Source organism: Phyllostomus discolor, chromosome 4 (assembly GCF_004126475.2).
Source record: "Phyllostomus discolor isolate MPI-MPIP mPhyDis1 chromosome 4, mPhyDis1.pri.v3, whole genome shotgun sequence".
In the NCBI taxonomy this organism is placed as follows: domain Eukaryota; kingdom Metazoa; phylum Chordata; class Mammalia; order Chiroptera; family Phyllostomidae; genus Phyllostomus; species Phyllostomus discolor.
The window spans coordinates 188,023,360-188,045,409 of NC_040906.2; the positions used below are offsets into that span (position 1 = coordinate 188,023,360).

The 22,050-nt window shown below is 39.6% G+C and overlaps 1 protein-coding gene across 1 annotated transcript in view; it reads left to right on the forward strand.

Annotated features, from left to right (window-relative positions):
• PEX7 (peroxisomal biogenesis factor 7) overlaps positions 1–22,050 on the forward strand; it is a 73,071-nt gene that overhangs the window by 43,699 nt on the left and 7,322 nt on the right. Inside the window, exon 9 of the mRNA XM_028509744.2 lies at positions 6,727–6,826. Coding sequence (XP_028365545.1) covers positions 6,727–6,826 — 100 coding nt within the window. The remainder of the gene's footprint in view (positions 1–6,726; positions 6,827–22,050) is intronic.

Here is a 22,050-nt window from a genome sequence, read left to right on the forward strand (position 1 = left end):
CCCATGTTATGGAACCAATCACTTCCAAGTTCTCACGCAGGTACAGGCGCAGTAACCAGGGGGAGTTGCCTCCCAGGCTCCGTAACTAGGGAAAGTTACTTCCATTTCCCTGGCTTAGAGCTTGGCCAGAGCTATTTAACATATCCATGCAACCAGCCAAAGGCCATAGATATGTTAAAAGACCACGCCAGAGGGTAGCTGCAAGGCTGTTGCTATGGGAAACAGCTCTCAATGGCCCTGCTCCATTTGTCCCTTCCCCTGGGGTGGAGGGTGAGGACATTCTATATATTTTTCTAATATTTCCTGGACACCTTGAGTTCTGAACCCCATTCCAAATCTCTATCTGGGGACCCTTTGGCTGCACCCTCCTACAAATCCCTCCTTTCAGATATACCCACTTTAAATTCTTTTAAAGGACAATGGGCGAAGGTCTCATCTTCTTGTAACTGCTTCTAGCTGGACATGGATGTTGTCCTACCTACCCGTGGGTCAGGGGTGCCCTGAAAGGGGTGGGGTGTGCAGCACAGAGGGAGTCCTTCTTGTAAGGGGAAGGACCTTACAGAATCCTGGTCAGTTGGTTGTCACCATGAAGTTGCAGGCTTGGTGTCCAAAGGCTGGCATTACTGGACCGTTGGCATCCTGGTTATATTCTGGAGGTGACAGATTTGGAAAGAGTTGGAAGAAACAATTAAATCATAACCACTAAATGACAAAGGCAAGGACTTAAGTAAAGAATGGCTTATCTGGAGGAAGGGGTACAAGGCATGTTATACCTATCCAAAACTCTTGTGGCCCACTACACTTCACTTGGGCTGAGGGGAATATGTTAGGATTTCCCTCCTTTCAGATTTTTGAGCCTTTTCTATCCAAGCCATCAAGACAGAAAAGGGAAAATTAGTTTTAGGTGAAGCCCATAGACTGCCCAAACCATTTACCAACCCAACCACTTAGTTTAGCCAAACCGTTGAGTCTTGGGGGTGATGATGAAAATGAGCTCCTTAAGCAAGGTTTATATTCATTCACTCATTCAACCAATTACTCAGGTACTGAAGTTATAGGCATACGCCCTATGAAAACAGAAGAACACACACGTTAATTTACACAACAATCTCCAAACCAGTCTCTCTGTGCCTGTGAGACTGTCTTTTGGGAAGACATCCAGTTGCAAGGCCTTTGCTACAATGAACATCTAATAGTGGCAATTTGACAGGTCCCTTATGCCTGTAAATTGAACATCTTTGGTGATATTACAAACCCAGTTTCAACTTTGAAATGAAAACAAACTTTTAAGTCAGTTAGTCGCACCATTATGATATACAATACTGAGCATTGTGATCTTTCTTGAACCATGATTTTTCTCCCTAAGTTTACCCTTACTGTTATTGAAGGGACTACATTTGAGTCCAGTTTTTAATTTTGCTTGTTAGTTTGCATAAACACACCAAGAGCAGCCTGGATTATCTATGATCTTTAAGTCTGCTTTGCTGGAACTTACACAGGGAACCTTTAGATTGACTTCTTAGTCCGCCCCTTGGGGCACAGAAGCAGAGCCACACATTTGCCATCTGGCATTGCCTGTACCAGTTGTCTCACTCAGATCCTTGAGGCTTCCATTGTGCTTGTAGGTTCTTTTTTGGCCATCTTTTAGGAAAGCAACCTTCGTTTCTTCCCTGGAAAGACTACCATGAACCACACAACCAACCAAAGTACCAGGCTTTTCTTGTGGGCTTACACTAGCTTTACAAGTCAATCCTAGTTCCTCAGGGCTTTCCGGTAATGACCAGAACCCACACATGCCTTCTTCAGGCGTGACATTCCAGCCAAAGTCTTGGTTAACAAAACCACTATAATGACTGATCTTATTGGATTTATGCAAAGAAACCTTATGTCATCATTCACTCCTTCAGAATGCCAAATTCTGGAGGGATCAGGTAGGGAGAAAAATATAGAGTGTGAAGGAAAATCCTTTCCCTTCTGATATCCACCAGGCTTCTTAAAACTTTCACTTCCACAGACCTTCTGAAACATTCAAAAACCCTTTATTCTTTTTCATACACTTTCTGATATTTACCAAGATTGCATCTCCATGCCTTATACCTTCTATTACTAACACACACTACATAATTTTTTCTTAACACGTTTACTTGTACAGACTTTCTGCAACATTCACAAACCTTCTATTCTTTTTTTTTATACTTTCTGATATCCACCAAGATTGCATCTCCATGCCTTATACCTTTTATTACTAACATCATATAACTTCTTTCTAAAACTTTCACATTTTCATTTAAGTATGTCCCATGGGGCTGAGTTTTTCCTCAGCTGGCAGCTTTAGGTTGCCCATAGCATAAGATGGTGGAGAGGTCGCTCCCTCTAAGGTAGGGGCAGAGACTCCAGAACTCTGGGGTTCCCTTAATCTCCCTTGAGAGACAGGTGGGGAACTAAGGAGGGTATCTTCTAATTGATCAACACTTGGACCTGTAGGTTTTGCCAGGGTGGGGCTGGAGCAAAATGAGGGATCTCGGTACAGAGCCATAAATGCCTGTACGTAAGGAACTTCAGACCATTTGCCTTCCCTCCGGCAGAATAGATCTAGCTGTAGGATAGTATTCCTGCTCCCATTCTCAGGCCATATTTCTCCATCCCCTAATTTATACTGGGGCCAAACAGTGTTACAAAAGAAAACTAATCTCTTTCTTTTTTAAAAAAAAATTTCTGGGTTAAATTTATCCCAATTGCTAAGAATGCAACTCAATGGTGATTTAGAAAGGATGGAAGGTGTGGTTCCCATTTCGACTGTAGTGATCCTAAGAGAGAAGAAACACAAAGATACTCCTTTGCAGACTAGAGGCGTCCCTCTCTTTGCTGCCCTTAGGAGATTCCTAGTGGGCCATGGGCGTCCCCTGGGATCCCACCGAACTACCAGACGTCTCTGGCGAAAGAGATTCTAGTGAGAGAGATACTCCCTTGCAATCAAGAGGCGTCCCCCTTTTCTTGCCTCAGGAGCTTCCTAGTGGGCCACAGGGCGTCCCCTGGGATCCCACCGAACTACCAGACGTCTCTGGCGAAAGAAATCCTAGTGAGTGTCGGCCGACAGAAATCTAAAAGACTTGAGAGAATCACCACAGTCTACTTTTGTTTCTAACTATTGGGAAGGAACCAGTCCTGCATTCTTGAGCAATTGCCTTTGCCTATAATCCTGACAATCCTAGCCTGTAAACTTTTAGATCTGGGGCAAAGGAAGTGTCTTACTAGGAAAAATAATTTCTGGCCCTGTAAACCATTCAGAGGAGCACCAAGATGATCTTATTATAAAATGACTCTTTTCTAGATTACAAAGAAGACCCTTAAATATCCTATGTAATTTTCCAGAGCTTTAAGAAATTGTACCTGCGTCTGGAGTCTCGCAGAAGGGACCTCAAGAGATGTCCAAAACACCACCCTTTATACTGGAGGCGGATCTCATAGAGGGACAATGGACTGAGAGGGGAAATTAAAATACCCTTATAGGAACAAGTAAACCACCTTAGATTCCCAAATTCAATTAATTAGGTAAGAGTGGCTCTACGCAGCCATTTAGTAACCAGCGACCAGCAGGCACCTGTTGTGTGGTTCTGAGCGATGTTGCTGCTTACAATGAGAGTATACACGTGGCAAAGATGGGAGTGGCTCATTCCTGCAACTGTACTTAGCGCTAGCCTGTCAATGACCCCAAGGTAGATATCTTAGTACAAAGACAGCAGAAACCCTTCATACATAAAAGGCAAGTGGGGTATGAGTGAAGGTATAAAGACCAGAAGTCAGTTGGGGAGGAAAAGCATAAAAGACTATCTGTGGGCCTGATGAGGAGACTGCAAAAGGAAGTCATAGCGCAGGTGAGGTGGTGACTGATATCCCGTATGGAAGGTCCAACTATGCCTCTTGAAGGAGTGGCTGACCTTCCAACAGGGAACATCAGACTCACCGAAATAGAATAGGTGGTAACAGAAAAGGGCATCCTGGGTGTCAGAGCAGCAAAGGGGGCTTACCACTCTGGTGTCTTCTCCTGGCTGGCTCGCCAAAAACTGTCACAGGTGGGCACAGGTAACCAGGTTCTTAGTGATCGGGACAAAGAATTGAACCGAACACCCAGAGTTCATAGAAGAGAACATGGGAGCAGGCCAACTCCAAGCAGAGATTGACCTCATGGGCTGGAGGGACTTTATGCTTATAGAGCGGATCCTTCCTGGCTAGTTGTGGTGGGCTTTTACTGAGTATATACAAGTAGTTGCATTAAAGCTACTGCGCATGTGGTTTCCCATGATCCTCCCCGACTGGCCACCAGGGAAGAGAGTCCCAAAATGCTAGGGAATTAATCCCCATTACTCCTGGGGTCCCCCTGTACTAGGTTCACCTTTCTCTAAGCCAGAGAATTATAGCTCTCCATGCTAGAGATTGGTGAAAAAGAAAAGAGTTATTTATTCAAGTTATACAAACTAAAAGTAATGACTTAATGTCTTTGTTAAAATCCCAAAGTCCCTTGAAACACCCACAAACACACAGTCCTTCCTTCCCCCCTTTGCCCAGTCTGGGGTACCGTATCTCAGGAGAAGAAATAGAAGTCCGTGGCTTAGGCAGCTCCTGGTTTTTCCTAGTAATTTGTGCTCAGCTGGCAGTCTTTTCTTAGTTCCCAGTACCACTGGTTGTGTTGCCAGGATCGCCAGCTAAAGCCGCGTGGTGATTCTTTCCATGGCTGTGGGGGGGGGGGATCCCTCTTTCTGGGAGAGCGACGGCGGCAGCGGCGGCAGCAGCAGCACCGAGAGGGCTAGCGCGGAGCTCATTGTGTCCTGGCCAGAGCAGGTGGCTGCAAGGTTAGCTGAGCCCGAGAGAGGTGAGAGCGCGGGCGCAGCTTGCGGAGGCCTGGCGGTGGCTGCGGCGGCCGGGCAGTGATCCGGTGCTCCTGAGTCACTTACTGGTGGCCCCTTCTCTCGGCCTCGGCTGCAGAGCTGGCTGGGGCTCGGAGCCGGGTGGTAGAGGAGCTGCAGGCGGCTGCATCCCGGACGGTGTCTGCACGGCTGCGGGAGTCCCCTCTCTGCTGAAGCCGCATGGTTCTCTCCTCAATGGCCGCCAAGTCTGGGTTTTTAAATCCCGCGCCAATCTTCTTCTGCAGCCCCATTTCCGACTCCTCCCACACTCGGCCTCACATGCCAGAACTCTCAAAGCCTTCCAGCTTTACTGGACTGCCATTGTGGGTCTGGGCAGGTGTGGCCCCATGTTATGGAACCAATCACTTCCAAGTTCTCACGCAGGTACAGGCGCAGTAACCAGGGGGAGTTGCCTCCCAGGCTCCGTAACTAGGGAAAGTTACTTCCATTTCCCTGGCTTAGAGCTTGGCCAGAGCTATTTAACATATCCATGCAACCAGCCAAAGGCCATAGATATGTTAAAAGACCACGCCAGAGGGTAGCTGCAAGGCTGTTGCTATGGGAAACAGCTCTCAATGGCCCTGCTCCATTTGTCCCTTCCCCTGGGGTGGAGGGTGAGGACATTCTATATATTTTTCTAATATTTCCTGGACACCTTGAGTTCTGAACCCCATTCCAAATCTCTATCTGGGGACCCTTTGGCTGCACCCTCCTACAAAATCACTCCCCTTAAATATTTTGTGGATTTCAGTAAGCTGATAAATGAGCTGTTTATTCATTGTCTGTCTGGCACCACACAATAGATTATCCATAGCAACAATCCTTTTCAAACTTAATAAGACCAGCTCTGTGTTTATTAGGAAAATAATACCACCAGGTTAAACAAGCTGACTGTTGGTTTTGTGTATTTACTCTCTTCCAAAGAGACCTGCCAGACCTTCAGTGTGTTCCATGCTGTATATCATTAGGGAGGCTGCATTGGAGTGTGACTCTGTGATTCCGAATGTGCCACTTTTATGGTGTGTTTACAATAAGAAAGATAATGAGTGAATAAAGCTTTACAAGTAAGGTACTGTGTTGTGTATTGAAAACAGGGCCGAGTTCTTCTCTGAACAGTGGAAATCAGATATATTATGGTAAATATTACCACTCCTTGTCTATAGAGGATAAATAGAACACTTACTTTTAGCCCAGGAAAACACATTTCAGCTTTCTTCTGTAGAAATTACACTGACATAGAATCTATAAGAAAGGTTGTGCCTCAAAAAAAAAAAAAAAAGAAAGAAAAATAGTTTCAGAATTAGAGATATTTTCATAAGAGAACAGATACTTTTAAAGAATTTGAATTGCTGTTGAAATGTAAATTAAACCGAGGATCTTTTCATGTCCGTCATTGAGAAATGAAGTAGTATTTAAAATCATGAAATGTTGGAGTGCATGTATTTCAATATCCTCATTTTACAGCAATGAATGCTTTTAGAAACTGCTGTAAAAGCCTCGTGTCTCTCATCTAAAATGTCCTTGTGCCGTATTAAAAAAAAAGTCAAGTGAAAGTTAAGTTTCACTTTAGAAGGTATACTAATGGGAATATAATAATTATTTGCAAGGAAAGATTGATTACTAATTCCATTTTTATAATAGTATGTAGTATATTTTTCTTTATTAGATTTTGTAATGTAGATCAGTAATGGGACTTCGTATTTATGAATTGGTTGAACCTATTTTGATAAAATCTTTGCTATGTTAAATATCTCTTTTTGTCCAGTTAATTTTTTGGTAGTTTTAGCACTTAAATTACTTTTTTTGTTGTTTATATTCACAGATTCTGGGACTTCTCAAAGCCTGACCCTCTTCTTGAAATAGTGGACCATCATACAGAGTTTACTTGTGGCTTAGATTTAAGTCTTCATTGTCCTACGCAGGTAATGGCTGTGTTCTCCTGATATTTTTTCTTCCCATACAGGTCACAAAAGCTCTATGTGTGGCACGTGTTGCTTTTATGAACAAAATTATTGCCTTAGGGAGGGGCAGAGTATATTTACTTAATCATCCTGATCTCTTTTGCTGTAAAACTTCAGCATTTGAAATACTAGGGAAGGAGAGTTATCCAAAAACTTTACATAACTTCTCTCCTCTTGAAAGACCGACTTTTCTGAGAGGAGAAGGAATCTTCCCCGGAAGTATGGTGCCTCACATGTCGAAGGCTTTGAGTGGACCTCTCCCAATGGAGAGGGTGACGAGAGAAGCATGGAACGGGGAAGTATTGTCCCCAGAGGCTGATGGGAGTCAAGAGTGTATGGTCCTCGACTCAGCTGTCCCACAGGCAGTTGAGATGATAGGCAGTCACTTCTCTCTTGGGACCGGTACCCTCATCCCCACACCCAATGTTGCAGGAGAGCCTTCAGATGGGGACGACGGGAGGGAGCGTGCCCACCACTTTAATTCATACACTTCGTGTTCCCCACTTTTTGTTCTTGTGAGGACTGGAGGGTTTGCATTTTTAGGTTTTTTCTTAAGCTGTTTCAGCTTTGGAAACTCAGGTCAGATAACAGACCATATGAAAACACTAACATATCAATGAAACATTATCATATACAGGAATTCTAGAATATGACTAGGAAATTATACTTTTGTGACAAATTTTAGAACTTAGACAAAAAGCAAATCCCATTTCTTGTTCCTGTGTTCTTAAATTTAAATGAATACACATTTTTTTTAATTTTATGGTTTTAAGACATAATTCTGAGTCCAAAATATTCTTAGTAGACATTAGAATAGTCTTATTTACATTAGAATAATGGTTTTAAAATGACAATGGCAACTAAGAAGAGGAGAAACTAAAAGAGTGATGGATGAAATGGCATTATCTTTCATGTAAATGCAGTGAGCTTTAAATGAATTAGTTTCTTTTCTGAGAAATAAATCTATTATAGATGATTGTTAATAAAATATTCATATCTGTTTGCTCTCCTATTAAAGAAAAAAGCTGTACCTATGGAAACACGGCAGTACCAAACAAAGAATCCTAAATGAGTAGTTTCCTCTCCTGTGTTTCCCTAACCCTGTCTTCCCTGAGTCCCGGCCTGTGGCCCGCGGCAGCACAGAGGCCTCCTGGGCTCTCTCCGTCGGGGCAGTTCCCCACCCAGGTCCGGGAGTGCCGGGTGTTTTCTAAATCCTCCATGCCTAGACCACCTGTTAAAAGTAATTTTGTTTTCAGAGGATTTATTAATTAGATTTTGTGCTTCCTAAATAATGAGAGAATTTAGTACAAGGTCATATATTTTGTGTGTATCCTGGTGACTGCCACCCATCTCTTCCAGTTGAGCAAACAAATTCAATGTGTATTAAGGACATAGTTGCTATTGAGGGCCAATAGGAGTGGAAGAAGCAGGGGTCTTCCAGCTCTTAATAAGCAGCAGGTTCAGTGGCATAATGTACAGTTCAACTGTGCCAGAAGCCTCTACCAATTAATACATAGTGGGACAGAATCCTGGGAATAGGAGGGGCTTTAGAAATAAGGCCACCTCCTCTCTTTCATGCAGGCTTTCCACAGATGCTTTCATTTGCCAGACCTTGTGCTAGGTCCTAGGGATTCCGTGGGGAATGACAATAAACATGGGCCCTGCCTTCATAAAGCATTCAGTCCACTGCTATATCAAATAATCTCATGAATGAATGTAAAGGACAGGGTGACATGCCTATGAGGGGGAAGTATGTTGTTCCTCAAGAGTTTGTAGTCAGGATAGATATTTGACCCACTGAAGAGATTTGTGAGGAAGTGAGGACCATCTGCGATCTGGTGAGTGGGTGTGAGCTCTGTGAAGGGACCGAAGGAAGGCAGAGCATAAACAGGCAAGAAGCAGCAGTATGTCACAGACCCCGTGACGGCTGGGAACGTGGACAGTGCTTGAAAATGAAAGAAATTGTTTCTTTCTTATTTATGGTATACAATTCAACATCAGAATTTAAGAAAATATATATGTTGACTTGTCATATTTTTTAAAAACAGAATGTTGAGATTATTGACTACATTTTAGGTTTGTTTCAATGTTAGTTTTTCTATATATAATTTTTTGCTATGCGTTCTAGGTCATACAAATGAAATATTGAAGATTTTTTTATTATTTGATGCATCTTTTACTATGAGTGTACTTTTAATCTTTTCAAAGTAGCATTACATAGTTACCATTTCTGTTAATATTCTTGACATTTGTTGGTTCATTCTTTCTGTCATAATTATCAAATATCTACTTCAGCTGTGTGGGAAGAGAAATTACAGTGTAGTGTGATAAATGCTCAAGTAAAGGGAAACAAATGATGCTTTGGGGAAGTATACATACACTGATTCATATGTGATATACATTATATTATTTATAAATAATGTGTCAGATGCCTACTAAGTGTTGGGTATTGTTTTAAGTACTAAGAAAAAAGCAGCCAACAAAACAGACTGCATTCCTGATCTCACAGAGCCTGCATATTGTGGGAGGAATCAGATAATAAACAAGCAAACAAGGTGATTTCATATACTAGTAAATACTATTGAGAATTGGAGCAACTTTATAGGAGAAGATGGCAGAGGGGGTACCTTTGCTTGAATGGTATGGGAAAAGCTCTGTCAGGAAGTGAAATTTGAGCTGAAAAACAATAATGATATGGAACCAGCCACCCAAAAATCGAAGGGAAGAAGATTTTTTGCAGAGGAAACAACAAATGCCAGATTTGGGGGATGAACCTTCACCTCTGCCTGTGTCTTTTTTATGCTGTTGCAGTAACCAGTGAATTATTGGAGCATCCTAATAACCAGTGTTTTGAACTCTGCATCTGACAGATTGTTCATCTTCATTTCATTGAGTTCTTTTTCTGGAGTTTTGTTCTGTCCTTTCATTTGGGCCACATTTCTTTGTCTTCTCAATTTGGCAGCCTACCTGTGCTATTTGTTTCTGTGTATTAGGTAGAACTACTTTGACTCCCTGTCTAGTAGCATGGCCTACTATAGAAAAGCTCATGTGTCAGTTGTGTGGGCAGAGTCTTAAGTAATCACCAGGGTGGAACAACCTGTGTCACCACTCTGTGGCTCTGTTTGGGGGAGTGCTTGGAGAGGGGATAGTGCTGCTGCCTGCCCTCTGGAGATTTGCCTGGGAGGAAGCTCTCTCCTGCATTCAGCCTGTTGCCAGTCACTTCACTTTCTCCCTGTATGTCACTGGTGCCCTTCCAGCTGTTGACCTGGTGCTGAATCCCAGAGGGAGTGGGTCTGCATAAGTCCTAATTGCGTGCCCTTTAAGAGGCGTCTTCTGAGAATCGTGCAGTTTCTTCTGCTACTGCAATGCCCACTGATTTTTACAGCCAGAAGTTATAGGGACTTATCTTTCTGGTGCCGAATCCCTGGTCTGGGTGGTCTGGGGCTTGGATTCCTGGCTTCCAAGGTATCCCTCCCGATTTTTATCCACCACACATGAATGTGGGACTGCCTGTTCTATGTCTCTCCACCTCTCTGCACCTCTCCATGCCTCTCTGCATGCCTCCGTGTCTCTGTCCCTCCTACCGTCTGGATGAATGTGGCTTCTTTAAATCCTTGGTTGTTCAACTTCCATATAGCTTGATTTTCTGACGAATCTACATGGTATTTATTTTGTAGTCTAGTTGCAATTTTTGCTGTAGTTGTGTGAGGAGGCAAAGCATGTTTACCTACACCTCCATCTTGACCAGAAGGCTGTATATATTTTCTTTATCCATTCATCCATCAATGGATATTTATGAGGGCCACAAATAAACACAATTATCTGCTGGTGGCAGGCCCCTTGTAATACAGGCTTCTCCAGCAAGGTGAGTGTTCTAGGAATCCATCTTTATTAGTGTACCAGCTGGTGTTGTTGTGTGAGAGGCTGTGTTCAGCTTCAGTGAATATTTTTGAAGATTCTTTCAACACAGTTGCCCATTTCATGATGGGAATTTTACAAGCTCACCTGCCCACACTGCACTGAGTGTTCAGCAGTTTTTGACCAAAAACAGCATGACCTCTATGCCCCTCCCTATTCACCCTATCTCACACTGAACAACTTCTTTTTTGTTTTCCTTGATGAAAAAAGTCCTCAAAGGGAAACGTTTTTGATGTGGAAGAGGTAAAACAAAAACTGCAGAAGCACTAAGGGCCATCAAAATTGACAAGTTCAAAAACTGTTCTGAGCAGTGGAGAAAAAAGTCTCTATAGGTGTATTGCACCAAATGGAGAGTGCTTTGAAGGTGTCGGATGTTTAAACATGTAAGAATAAGTACGCGATTTTTAAAAAATAAATTCTGTGGGATTTTTGGTCCCCCCCTTGTAGTTTGATCCATGTCATGGCTATCGCAAATAATGCTAGAGTCAGCATGGGGGTAGATCTATATTTTCAAATTAGTGTTTTTGATTTATTTACATAAATACTCAGAAGTGGAATCGCTGGATCATATGGTAGTTCTATTTTTAATTTTTTGAGGCACCTCCACATCGTTTTCCACAGTGGCTGCACCAATTTTCATTCTAACCAACAGTGCACAAGGGTTCACTTTCCTCCACATCCTTGCCATCACTTGTTGTTTCTTGTCTTTTTGACAGTAGCCATTCTAACAGGTGTAAGGTGATATCTTATTGTGATTTTGTGTTTCCCTGATGATCAGTAATGTTGAGCATCTTTCATGTACCTGTTGGCCATCTGTATATATTCTTTGGAAAAGTTACTTTAAACCTCTGCCCATTTTTTAATCAGAATTTTTGTTTTGTTTTGCTATTGAGTTGTACAAGTTCTCTATAGCATTTGGATATGAACCTCTCGTCAGATACATAATTTGCAAATATTTTCTCAAATTCATACTACTAATAAAGGCCATATAATACCCAATGGTGAAAGACTGAGTTATACTCAATAGTGAAAGACTGTAAGCTTTTTCTCTAAGATCAGGAATAAGACAAGGATGTTTGCTTTCACCACTTCTATTCAACATAGTATTGGAAGGCCTAGCCAGAGCATTTTATCAAGAAAAAGAAATAAAAGATATTTTGGAAAGAAAGAAGTAAAATTATCTCTGTTCTCAGATGTATAATCTTATATGTGGAAACTTTAAAATTCAACCATTTCAATAATTATAGTAAATGTAAATGGTCTAAAACATCCAAATTAAAAGACATTGAAAGTGACACATATATGAGACTTTGAGAAACTCACTAAGTCAAGATTCTGTGACCTCTTGGATGGAGGATTTAAAGAAGAGGTTTTCTAACTCCAAATCCTAGGATTCAGTTACTTTGTGCGATGAGTTTGTATTATGTTTCTCCTATAAATTTAAAAGTTTTTTTCCTCTATTTTATTTATATTCTGTTTTGGACTTTAAACTTTCTTTTTCTTCTGAGATGGTGATTTTAGTCAATATTTTTTACATACTTAACATTAACACATTTTAACACAGACATTTGTATTGGGTATAGTAATAATTTATGTTTGTTTTTACTGAGAAACATTAAACTTCTTTCCAGGGGAGATAAGAATCAAGTTCTTGTAGCACCTCCCTCTTTTTCTCTCACTTATTTTATTTGTTATCTATTGCTATATAATAAAATCACGTACAAGTGAGTGGCTTAAACAACAATTTCCTTTACTCATAATTCTGTGAATCAGTAATTTGGGCTGGGCTAAGCTGAACATTTCTTCTCTTGTTTTCACCTGGAGTCACTCCTGTGGCACTTGTCATCTGGTGGCTTAACCAGAGCTGGGTGGCCTAAGATGGCCTCGCTCACATGTCCTGGGGTATAGTTGTCTTCTGAGCCATGTGTCCCCAGATGAGCCCAGGCTTCTTCACTTAGCTCTTGTAGATTTCCAAGAGGGTAAGAGTAAAAGCTGCAAGGTATTTTCAGGGTGGACTTGGAAGTCACACAGCGTCCTTTCTGTTGCAAAGCAAGTCACAAGCCAGTCAAATTCCAAGAGTGAGAAAGAGACTCTATGTAGCCATTTAAATTTTACCAAATTAATTTTTTGTTCATATAGTTAATAGTTTAATTTACTTTTGACATATTTATCCTTTACTTTCACAGTATGTGGTCAAGTTTACTGAATGCATGTTAATTTTCTTCACCCTTTGTTCATACTTTATTCCCTTAAAAAGTATCTTTGCCTTGCCTTTTAGAAAGTAAGTACCTTTCAATCTGCTTTCGGAAATGCATTGTCTCTCGTGGTGATCTTAACAGCGGTAGGACTTTGCTGATGTTACCGTAGAGCTTCTGTGTCTTAATGCAGTATCTGTCTTAAGGGAGATTTATCTGGTTCTTGTATTTGCAATTCTTTTTTCTTTTTAGCTTCTCCCTTCTTAGAGATCTGAAAGATGAGATCTAAAGCATTCTTAAATTGCATCTCCTTTCTTCTTGACAGAATGTAAGATCTTGTCTTTAAAGGTTTAAAACTTGACAAATAAGCGTCTGGGGTCATTCTTTAAGAATAATTGCAGAGAAATTCTCTTTGCCCTCGCTTGTTAACCAGGCTGAAGTCATCTTCCACTTCAAAAAATTTTCCTTTGATTTATTTTCCCTCTGATCATGATTTGTACAGTCCTGGCACTTTCCCTTTTCTCTTTTATCCTTATTATTTCCAAATTGGATGCCCTTTTTCTATTTTTTAGGTTATGATTCTAGACCTGTAATATACCCATTCGAGTAATTGGGATTTCCTGTATTCGTGTATTTTTAGAATTCTTGACTTCCTGCTCTTCGGTAACAAGTCTGCTCTTCCAGATGCTCGTTGATACTCAGTCCAGTATTTAATCACTGGGTACAGGTTTGTATATCATTACACATTCCTTTTAGGCGATAGTTACTTCTTTTAAAGTAGAAATTATTAGCTAATTCCAAGATATCACCTCTCTATGTTTAATAAAATTTGTCTTTTCTTCCCATGATGAAACTGGGAAATTACATATAAAAGAAAGAAAAAGACTCTTACCATTCCAAACAGAATCTCTGTTATTCCATATTAATGTTCTTTGGTCCTTCTTTATAAATTGTTTAGCACAGATATTGGAAAATGCACAGATTTTAAGTGTACAGCTCAATAAGTTATCAAGAAGTGACCATGCTCACGTGCCCATCACGCAGATTAAGTCATAGAACACTACCTGCATTCCAGGGGCCCGCTCGGGCTTCCTCCCAAGTCTTACCCCCTCCTTGCTCCCCAAAGGTAACTACTCTGTATGTTGCATATTTTCATAGTCATAGTGGCACTACACATAAGAATTTTTCTTCTGGGACTCCCAAAATACTTGGCAAACATAATCTTTAATAAATGAATAATCTAATCTACCCATGCTAGGAACATGTAGGTATCTTTATAGTACCCTTAAAATAGGGAAGAAAAGATTTTGTATATTTTTCTGCTGTTTGATGCTAGAAGATGCTTAGATTCTATTCTGATTTAAACTAGTTCTTTAGATGTATGTTTAAGAGTATCTTTGGTTTTGTTGCTGTTTTAGTAAAAAATATTTGTTACTTAAAATTTAGCCGATGTTTCGATTCAAATCCCTATTCTCACAATCTTAGATACCAGGTTTAGAAGTTGACAATGGATAAAAATGGATAAATTTCTCAGTAGAAGGTTGGAAAATGAGATTTTAGAAGAGGACTAGCATTATTGGTAGTTAGGATACCTGTGTCCCGTGCAGTTCTTATCTGAGGTGATATTTTCTGTATCTGTCACACAGGCTAGCTTTAGAGTTGGAAGGAACATCTGCCCGAAACATCCACGGTCCTCAGGCAGTAGTCTCTGTTGTTCCCTCGTTGATGCTTTCGTAATTGCCTAATATTTAGTTAAAGTTATATAACAAGGGCTCGTTTCCCCCAGCCATCAGACATTCCCCAGACCCAGCTCTGTAGGGTCTTAGTGTATTCCTAAGTTGGATGTGTTCAGCCTGTGCCTGCTGCCCTCTGCACTCCACAGACAGCCCTTGCAGTGAGAGCTTCCAGAATTTTGGACACCCGAGCTTCTGGTGCCTCTGCCTCTGGGCTCCCATTCCTGAATCACCCACCCTCTTACTCATTTTCCTTGCTCTAAATTATGGAGCATTGCTTCCAAGCAGAAGTGTTAACTTGGCACACTATGAACTACTTTTCAAAAAAACTATATTTGGGCTCTTGATCCTACTCAACTTCCCTTTAAAGTTTTTTTGATTTTCTAGTCCATTGTCCACAGTAACTTTTCTCAGCCTTCTACACTATCATTAACACTCTGGACATTTGACCTTACCTCCTACTTTACTGTAAAAATAGCTAAGAATGACTATCTTCTTCCATCTCTATTCCCTCAAAATATTTACATTCTTTATTTTTCCCCTTTCTAGTAGGTTCCTGATTTTCTCACTGGCTTTCTCTTCTAGGTCTTTGTTTCCACAATTATCCACTGGTTTTTAGATCTTCAGTTAGTTCCTCTATTTTCAAAGCTCACTTAATGCCATTATCTTATCTCTTTTTTAAGTATATTTTATTGATTATGCTATTACAGTTGTCCCATTTTTTCTTCCCTTTGTACCCCCATTCCCTCCAGCATCCCCTGCACTTAGTTCATGTCCATGGGTCATACACATAAATTCTCTGGCTTCTCCATTTCCTGTACTATTCTTCACCTCTCCTGTCTATTTTGTACTTATCATTTATGCTTCTTATTCCCTGTACCTTTTCCCTCTATTCTCCCCCTACCTCCTCCCCACTGATAACCCTCCATGTGATCTCCATTTCTGTGATTCTGTACCTGTTATAGTTTGCTTAGTTTTTGTTTTTGTTTTTTTAGGCTCAGTTGATAGTTGTTTGTCATTTTACTGTTTATAGTTTTGATCTTGTTCTTTTTCTTAGATAAGTCTCTTTAATACTCCCTATAATAAAGCCTTGGTGATGATGAACTCCTTCAACTTGACCTTATCTGGGAACCACTTTATCTGCCCTTCCATTCTAAATGATATAGCTTTGCTGGATAGAGTAATCTAGGCTGTAGGTCCTTGCCTTTCATGACTTTGAATACTTTTTTCCAGCCCGTTCTTGTCTGTAAGGTTTCTTTTCAGAAATCAACTGATAGTCTTATGGGAACTCCTTTGTAGGTAACTGTCTCCTTTTCTCTTGCTGCTTATAAGATTTTTTCCGTATCTCTAACCCTGGGTAATTTAATTATGATTTGTCTTGGTGTGTTTTTCCTTGGATCCAACTTCTTTGGGACTCTCTGAGCTTCCTGGACTTGCATGTCCATTTCCTTTACCAGACTGGGGACTTATTTGAAAAAATAATGAAGGAGAACTTTCCCATTATCTTATCTCTTAATCAGTTAACTCTGTTTTTCTCCTATTATTAGACATCTAGAACTTCCCTTGAAATTCTGTTGTCTGCTGTTATTAGGTACTGCAACTTCCCCCTTGAAGCTGTCATTTAATTATATGCCAGTGATGCTTGACCCATGAATCTAAATTGGTGTCTTGCTTTTCTTCCAGTATTTCTAACTTGGTCAGTTGATTGTATGCTGAGGCCTGACCAGAGACATGGGAAGTCATCCTAGATTTCTTGTTTTACTGTACCCCTAAATTCTTTGGATATTAAGTTTATTAATTCTTTCTTACCAGTACCTCTGAAATCTAGCCAGCTCCAGGACTTAGATAAGCACTTATTTAGTGCCTCTGCCGTAGGCTACTACGATAGTCTCCTAAGTGCTCTCTAAGCTCATTCCATCATTCCACTGATTTTCAACTCTGCTTCAGGGGAGAGCTTTTCATAATGCAAACTACCAATCACTGCTGTTAATCAATATGGTTCTAAAAATCATAGCCAATTAGTAATAGAAGAAAATAAAATAGAATATATTTTTAAATGTAGGAAATTTAATAATTATTTGTCCTGCATATGATTGTCTAATGTTCTAATCCAAGAACATCAACTTTAATCTATTAAAAATGGTAAGAATTCAATAAGATCAGTAAAAATAAGTATACAAAACTGTGTAGATACTAGTAACCATCAGTTAGAAAATAAAATGGGAAAAACTACCATTAAATAACAACAACGCTCTGTGTGTGTGTATAGGATACATGGAGGAATAAAAGCTTTAGAATGCGCAGGACTGCAGATAAAGAAAATTAAATAACTTTACAAAAGGATGCACCATGTTCCCACAATAGAATACATTTTCTTTTTCTTATTGCTACCATTTTTTTAGCTCTTTCTCATCTAATACAAATATTACAGACTCATGGTCAACCCTCCTGTGATGCTCCTTACCTACTGTGACCATTAACCATAATAATTACTTGAAAGTTTCAATTTACAAATCGGTACCATTAAATTGTTGTCATGTCATATCAGAAACCTTAAAGAGACAGCCCGTTCCCTTCAGGGTAGAGTCTGAACTTTTAATCTGGCTTTCAAGATTGAATATACTCTGTATTATTTTCTAATTATATTTCTTACCATCTCATGGAATCCTTCTATGACATATTTATTATACTTTATTATGTGTTGTCTCCATGTTTTGCCACTGTTTTTCTTACTCTCCCCACTTCTGCCTATATGAAGTATTTCTGCCTTTCAAAGTCCAGAATAAGATTGGGAGTAAAAGGGAGAAACCTGTACTTGAACAATGATTAAAATAAAAAAAAAACAGTGTCTCAAAAACACCCTCAAAAAACAAAGTCCAGAATAAGTTTTTCTCTTCTTTCACTCCTTTACATTTTTGGTTCAGTAAATATTTGAGTGTCAGTTATATGCCAGAAGATATGTAGTGGATTAATGCGAGTGGATTAATACATTCACATTAATGTGTACATACATATGTACACATACATATATAAAATAGATATTGAGTGAATGAGTGAATGAAAATAATTTCAGTACGCTTAGTTAACTCTCCTAAACTCTGTAATAAACCATGTTCTTCTCTGTTGTTACTTTCTACTGGTTGAGGAAGTAAAACAAGTTCTTACCTCAGCAGACAATGAAATACAATGCAGCATGATGACTGGACTACTTTTTCCAAATTTAGAGTTGACTGTTAGTGATTATTTTTCATTCTGTCTACATCCTTCTGCCTTTCTCTCTTGTTCATTTTTGCTAAAGAGGCCATATGTCATATAGGTAATTACAGTATATTAAGTAAGTTTCCCAAGGGCAAAAGCAGTTGTTCATAAAATTGAAAGAAAAGAATATAGTAATAGATAGGAAATGGAAAACTTGCCAATAAAGTAAATATCTTAATGAATCAGTAGGAATTCTTTGTTGTATGTCATCAGCCATATTAAATCATTTGAAATAAATTACCTTATCAGAGACATGTGTAAATATTTTAATAAAATGGAGATAATTGATATAATTAATGAATAGAAATCTATTTTCTAAGTTATACATCTATTTAAAATCTGGTGTTTTCATTGCATTTACTTTTCCAGAATTTGTATGACCATTGTTACTGAGCATGCCCTGTAACAAGTCTTATCTGATTCACTAATGATAAATTGTTATCATAAACAACTTATTGACTAGATGTGTTTCTTTAGTATCTTTTGGTCTATTGTAGAATCTAGTCTAATACTTTGCACATAGGAAGTCCTGAAATATTTGTTTAATACAGTGGCTCTCCAGCATTCCATGTGTGACAGTGTCATGATATATATGCTATAACTATTTAGAAGTTAATAGGCTGTTTTGATAGATAATAAATATTTACCCAGTTTTTCAAGAATGCTTCATAATATATTTTAAAGAAATTGACACATTAGGACAATAGCAAAAAATTACTGTGCTTATTACTCAAACTTAGAAATCTCTATTTTGCTGTTAAAAGTGTAAATGGCCCTGGCCGGTGGCTCAGTAGGTTGGAACATCATCCAGTATACTAGGAAGGTTGCTGGTTCGATCCCTGGTGGGAGCACATGCCTGGGTTAGATCCCCAGTTCGGGTGAGGGGTGTGTGCGGGAGGCAACCGGTCAATGTTCCTCTCTCTCTCCCCCTTCCTCTCCCTCTCAAAGCAATAAAAACATGTACTTGAGTTGGAATTTTAAAAAATTACCTAAAAAAGTGAAAATGAAATAACTAAAAATAGGACTTATGTGAAATCTTACCCTATTTGTTAGTTATTTTTAACTACCCAAGAACAGTGATTTTCCACCTTTTTCATCTCAGGGCACACATAAACTAGTTACTAAAATTCTGCAGCATACCAAAAAAATATATTTTTGCCAGTCTGACAAAGAAATAGATATTATTTTGATTTATTCACACTGGATGGCTATTGTTGTGTTGGCTTTTGTAATTTTTTTAATTTAACAATCTAAGGGAAAAGAAGTCAGTGCCCCTGACTAAGGAGTCAATTATCGCATGTTTTAAAACTTCTTGCTGAACATCAGTTGAAAATCGCTACCCTAGAAGATAGCAACTTTTAAAACTATAATGAAGATTGATTCTATCTTTAAGTTTTTAATTAAGCAAAGAAATACAACATTTTGACAAATATTTTTTCCTATAATGTTGATAATTTTGATTCTGAGTTCTAATGAAAAGATTTGCATTTTGATCTCAGATCAAAGGCATGCAGAAGGCACAGGGAATAAATGCACTGTGGCGGGGGCTTGCAGGTTCAGGAATGAATTTCCCACTGGCGCACCTTGGGCGGAAAAGGTAGAGCCTGGGGCTCCCGCCCTGGGGTGTCTGCATGCACACTCGCCGTAAGGGAAGTGGGTCAAACAGCACAGGTTTTGCCAGCCAGCCTTCAAGAAACCCTAGATGGGAGTCGGACAGGAGTCCGAAAAAAACCCCTCTCAAAAGATTAAGCATTTTATCAGAGGAGGTATAATGCAATTTAGTTGCCTTAAAGCTAGAACTTTTAGTTCTTCATTTATTCTTGTTGATTCCACTGCCTAGAACACTTTCCTTCCCTCCTTCATGTCCCTACCCCACTAACAAGGACAACCACAAACACTGTCTGGCTAAGGTGTACTCACAGTTTAGGGAACGCTTCCTCTTGAAAGCATGTGCTTTCCTCACATCTGGTTAGACATCTGCTGGACCCACGATTCCCCAATTAGTGTCCCTATCACTCTACATTGGTAGGTGTCAGTTTACTTACCCATCTTTCTGCTGGACTCCGTATCTGTGGGGACAGAGACCTGGACCATCTTGCTTACTGTATCATCGGCATAATCTGACACAGAGAAGGTGCTCAATAAATACTTGTTAAAAAATGGATGAATAGAAGTATGTATGTACATATGAATTATGTTTTAGGTAGCTTTATAGTCCAAGAAAATACATGACCAGCAGCTCCTGGGACATAGAAGAAAGCTCCCTGAAACCTCTCTAAATAATATTTATGACACTCAGAAACCCCATATGTCCCCCAAATGCCATGAAATTTGTTGCCTTTCTTTACCCAAATTTCTGGCCTCACACCTGGGTAGGTACTCTTTACCATGTGTGAGACTCTACTCAACAAAATCTTTGGAGGAGGGAAACCACTGCTCATGCGTGGGTTCATTGACTGACTTATTCATTCAGCAAGCATTTACTAAAGGTTTACTATATACAAAACACAACAAATACAGATTTGATCAATATATGTAATTGCTGACTCCAAAAAAAGCCCCACTCAGGTTTAGTTGTACAAAAGTATATGAATGTTGTTAGAAAACAGAAACTATATTCTTTTCTCCTTGTTTTCATTAGAGCGTAGAGCTTAATTTATTGTGCAGGTGTTGTAACGGGCTCTGCTCTGATGCTGACAGCTTTTGCTCCCTTAGAACAGATGCTTTTAAAAACCTGTGTTTCATTTGGCCCTGTGAGTTGATCAATAGACTGCATCAGCCCATTCAGAACTCAACAAGGATCAAATATCAAATAAAATAAATACAAATATTGTTATTAACCACAACTTAAATGATTAATAAAATGTTATCATGTCTTTAAGTAGAAATTATAGATATTGGCATTTATAGAATAGGATCAGGAAGCTGCAAAAATGTTTGGTTTAGACATGTTCCAGGTAGGACTAGTGGTATTTTTTTTTAAAGACAGTTCAGCCATGTTTCTTCTTCCTTAGTCCTCCTCCTAATTTGTTACCTTCCTAGCACAGTTCAAGCCTACCAGATTTGAAACTTAGATTTTACATAGAAGTGTGAAAATACAGCACAAGGTCTTTTTCATTGTATTAGTGGCAAGTCTCTTACTTCTCCTTAAGAAAGGAAGAGGGTTCTTCCTTGAGAAGACTATTTAAATCCTGCTAAATTTTGACTTTCTTTTTAGTCAACAACAAATACTCCTGTACATAAGGCACTCCCAGAGAACGCAAGGTTCGTGCACGTGACAAGCCCAGTTAAGAGACTTGGTAAACACCAGAGGTTCTCGGTTTTGGCTGCATGTTAGAATTCTCCGTAGGTGATGATAATGCTCAGCCGGAGAATTAACTTTTGGGGGCCAGGGGTGGAGACTCTGAAGGAAATGGTTGATTTTCTCTCCCCTCCCCCAACAATGCGTATACACACGAAGTGCTGCATTTATGGACTTTCTGAAGCCCACCTGTGGGCCTTGGTTTAAAGACCCCAGGCTGTGATGTCAGTGAAGCTGGTCCTGGGACCCTACTTTGAGTGCCCGTGCTCTGAGGATGGGGACCAGCCCTCTGTGTCTGGAGAAGCCCTCAAGGTGACTCTGAAGCACGGTAGAGCTTGAGAACCACTGCCCTATAGAAATGCCATCAGGAAACTACAACTGAATGCTATCCTTTTGGTTTATTTGAGGGATCGGCTGTTTTTTTTTTTTTTTTTTTTAAAGTAGTAATCTGAATGACTTTGTATTTCTTGTAAAACCACTCTTCTGGCACTGAATGTTTTTCGTAATGGAGGAATATTATGTAATTTTGTATAGTGCTAGGAAAAACTTTATCTCCCCTGGTGAAGTGGTAAATTGATTATATTTACATATCTCATATTATTGTTCAGCTTTTTTTACATTTGCTGGGAGGAGGTGTAGAGCTCGATTTCATGTCTAATTTTAGCCATTATTCTTAGTCTCTTTTTCCAGTATAATGAACGCCCCTTCTTTTAATGAAATAACTTTTCTGTTACTGTGCTACCTCCTATGAGAAAGCAAGGCTTATTATGTTCCACGGAA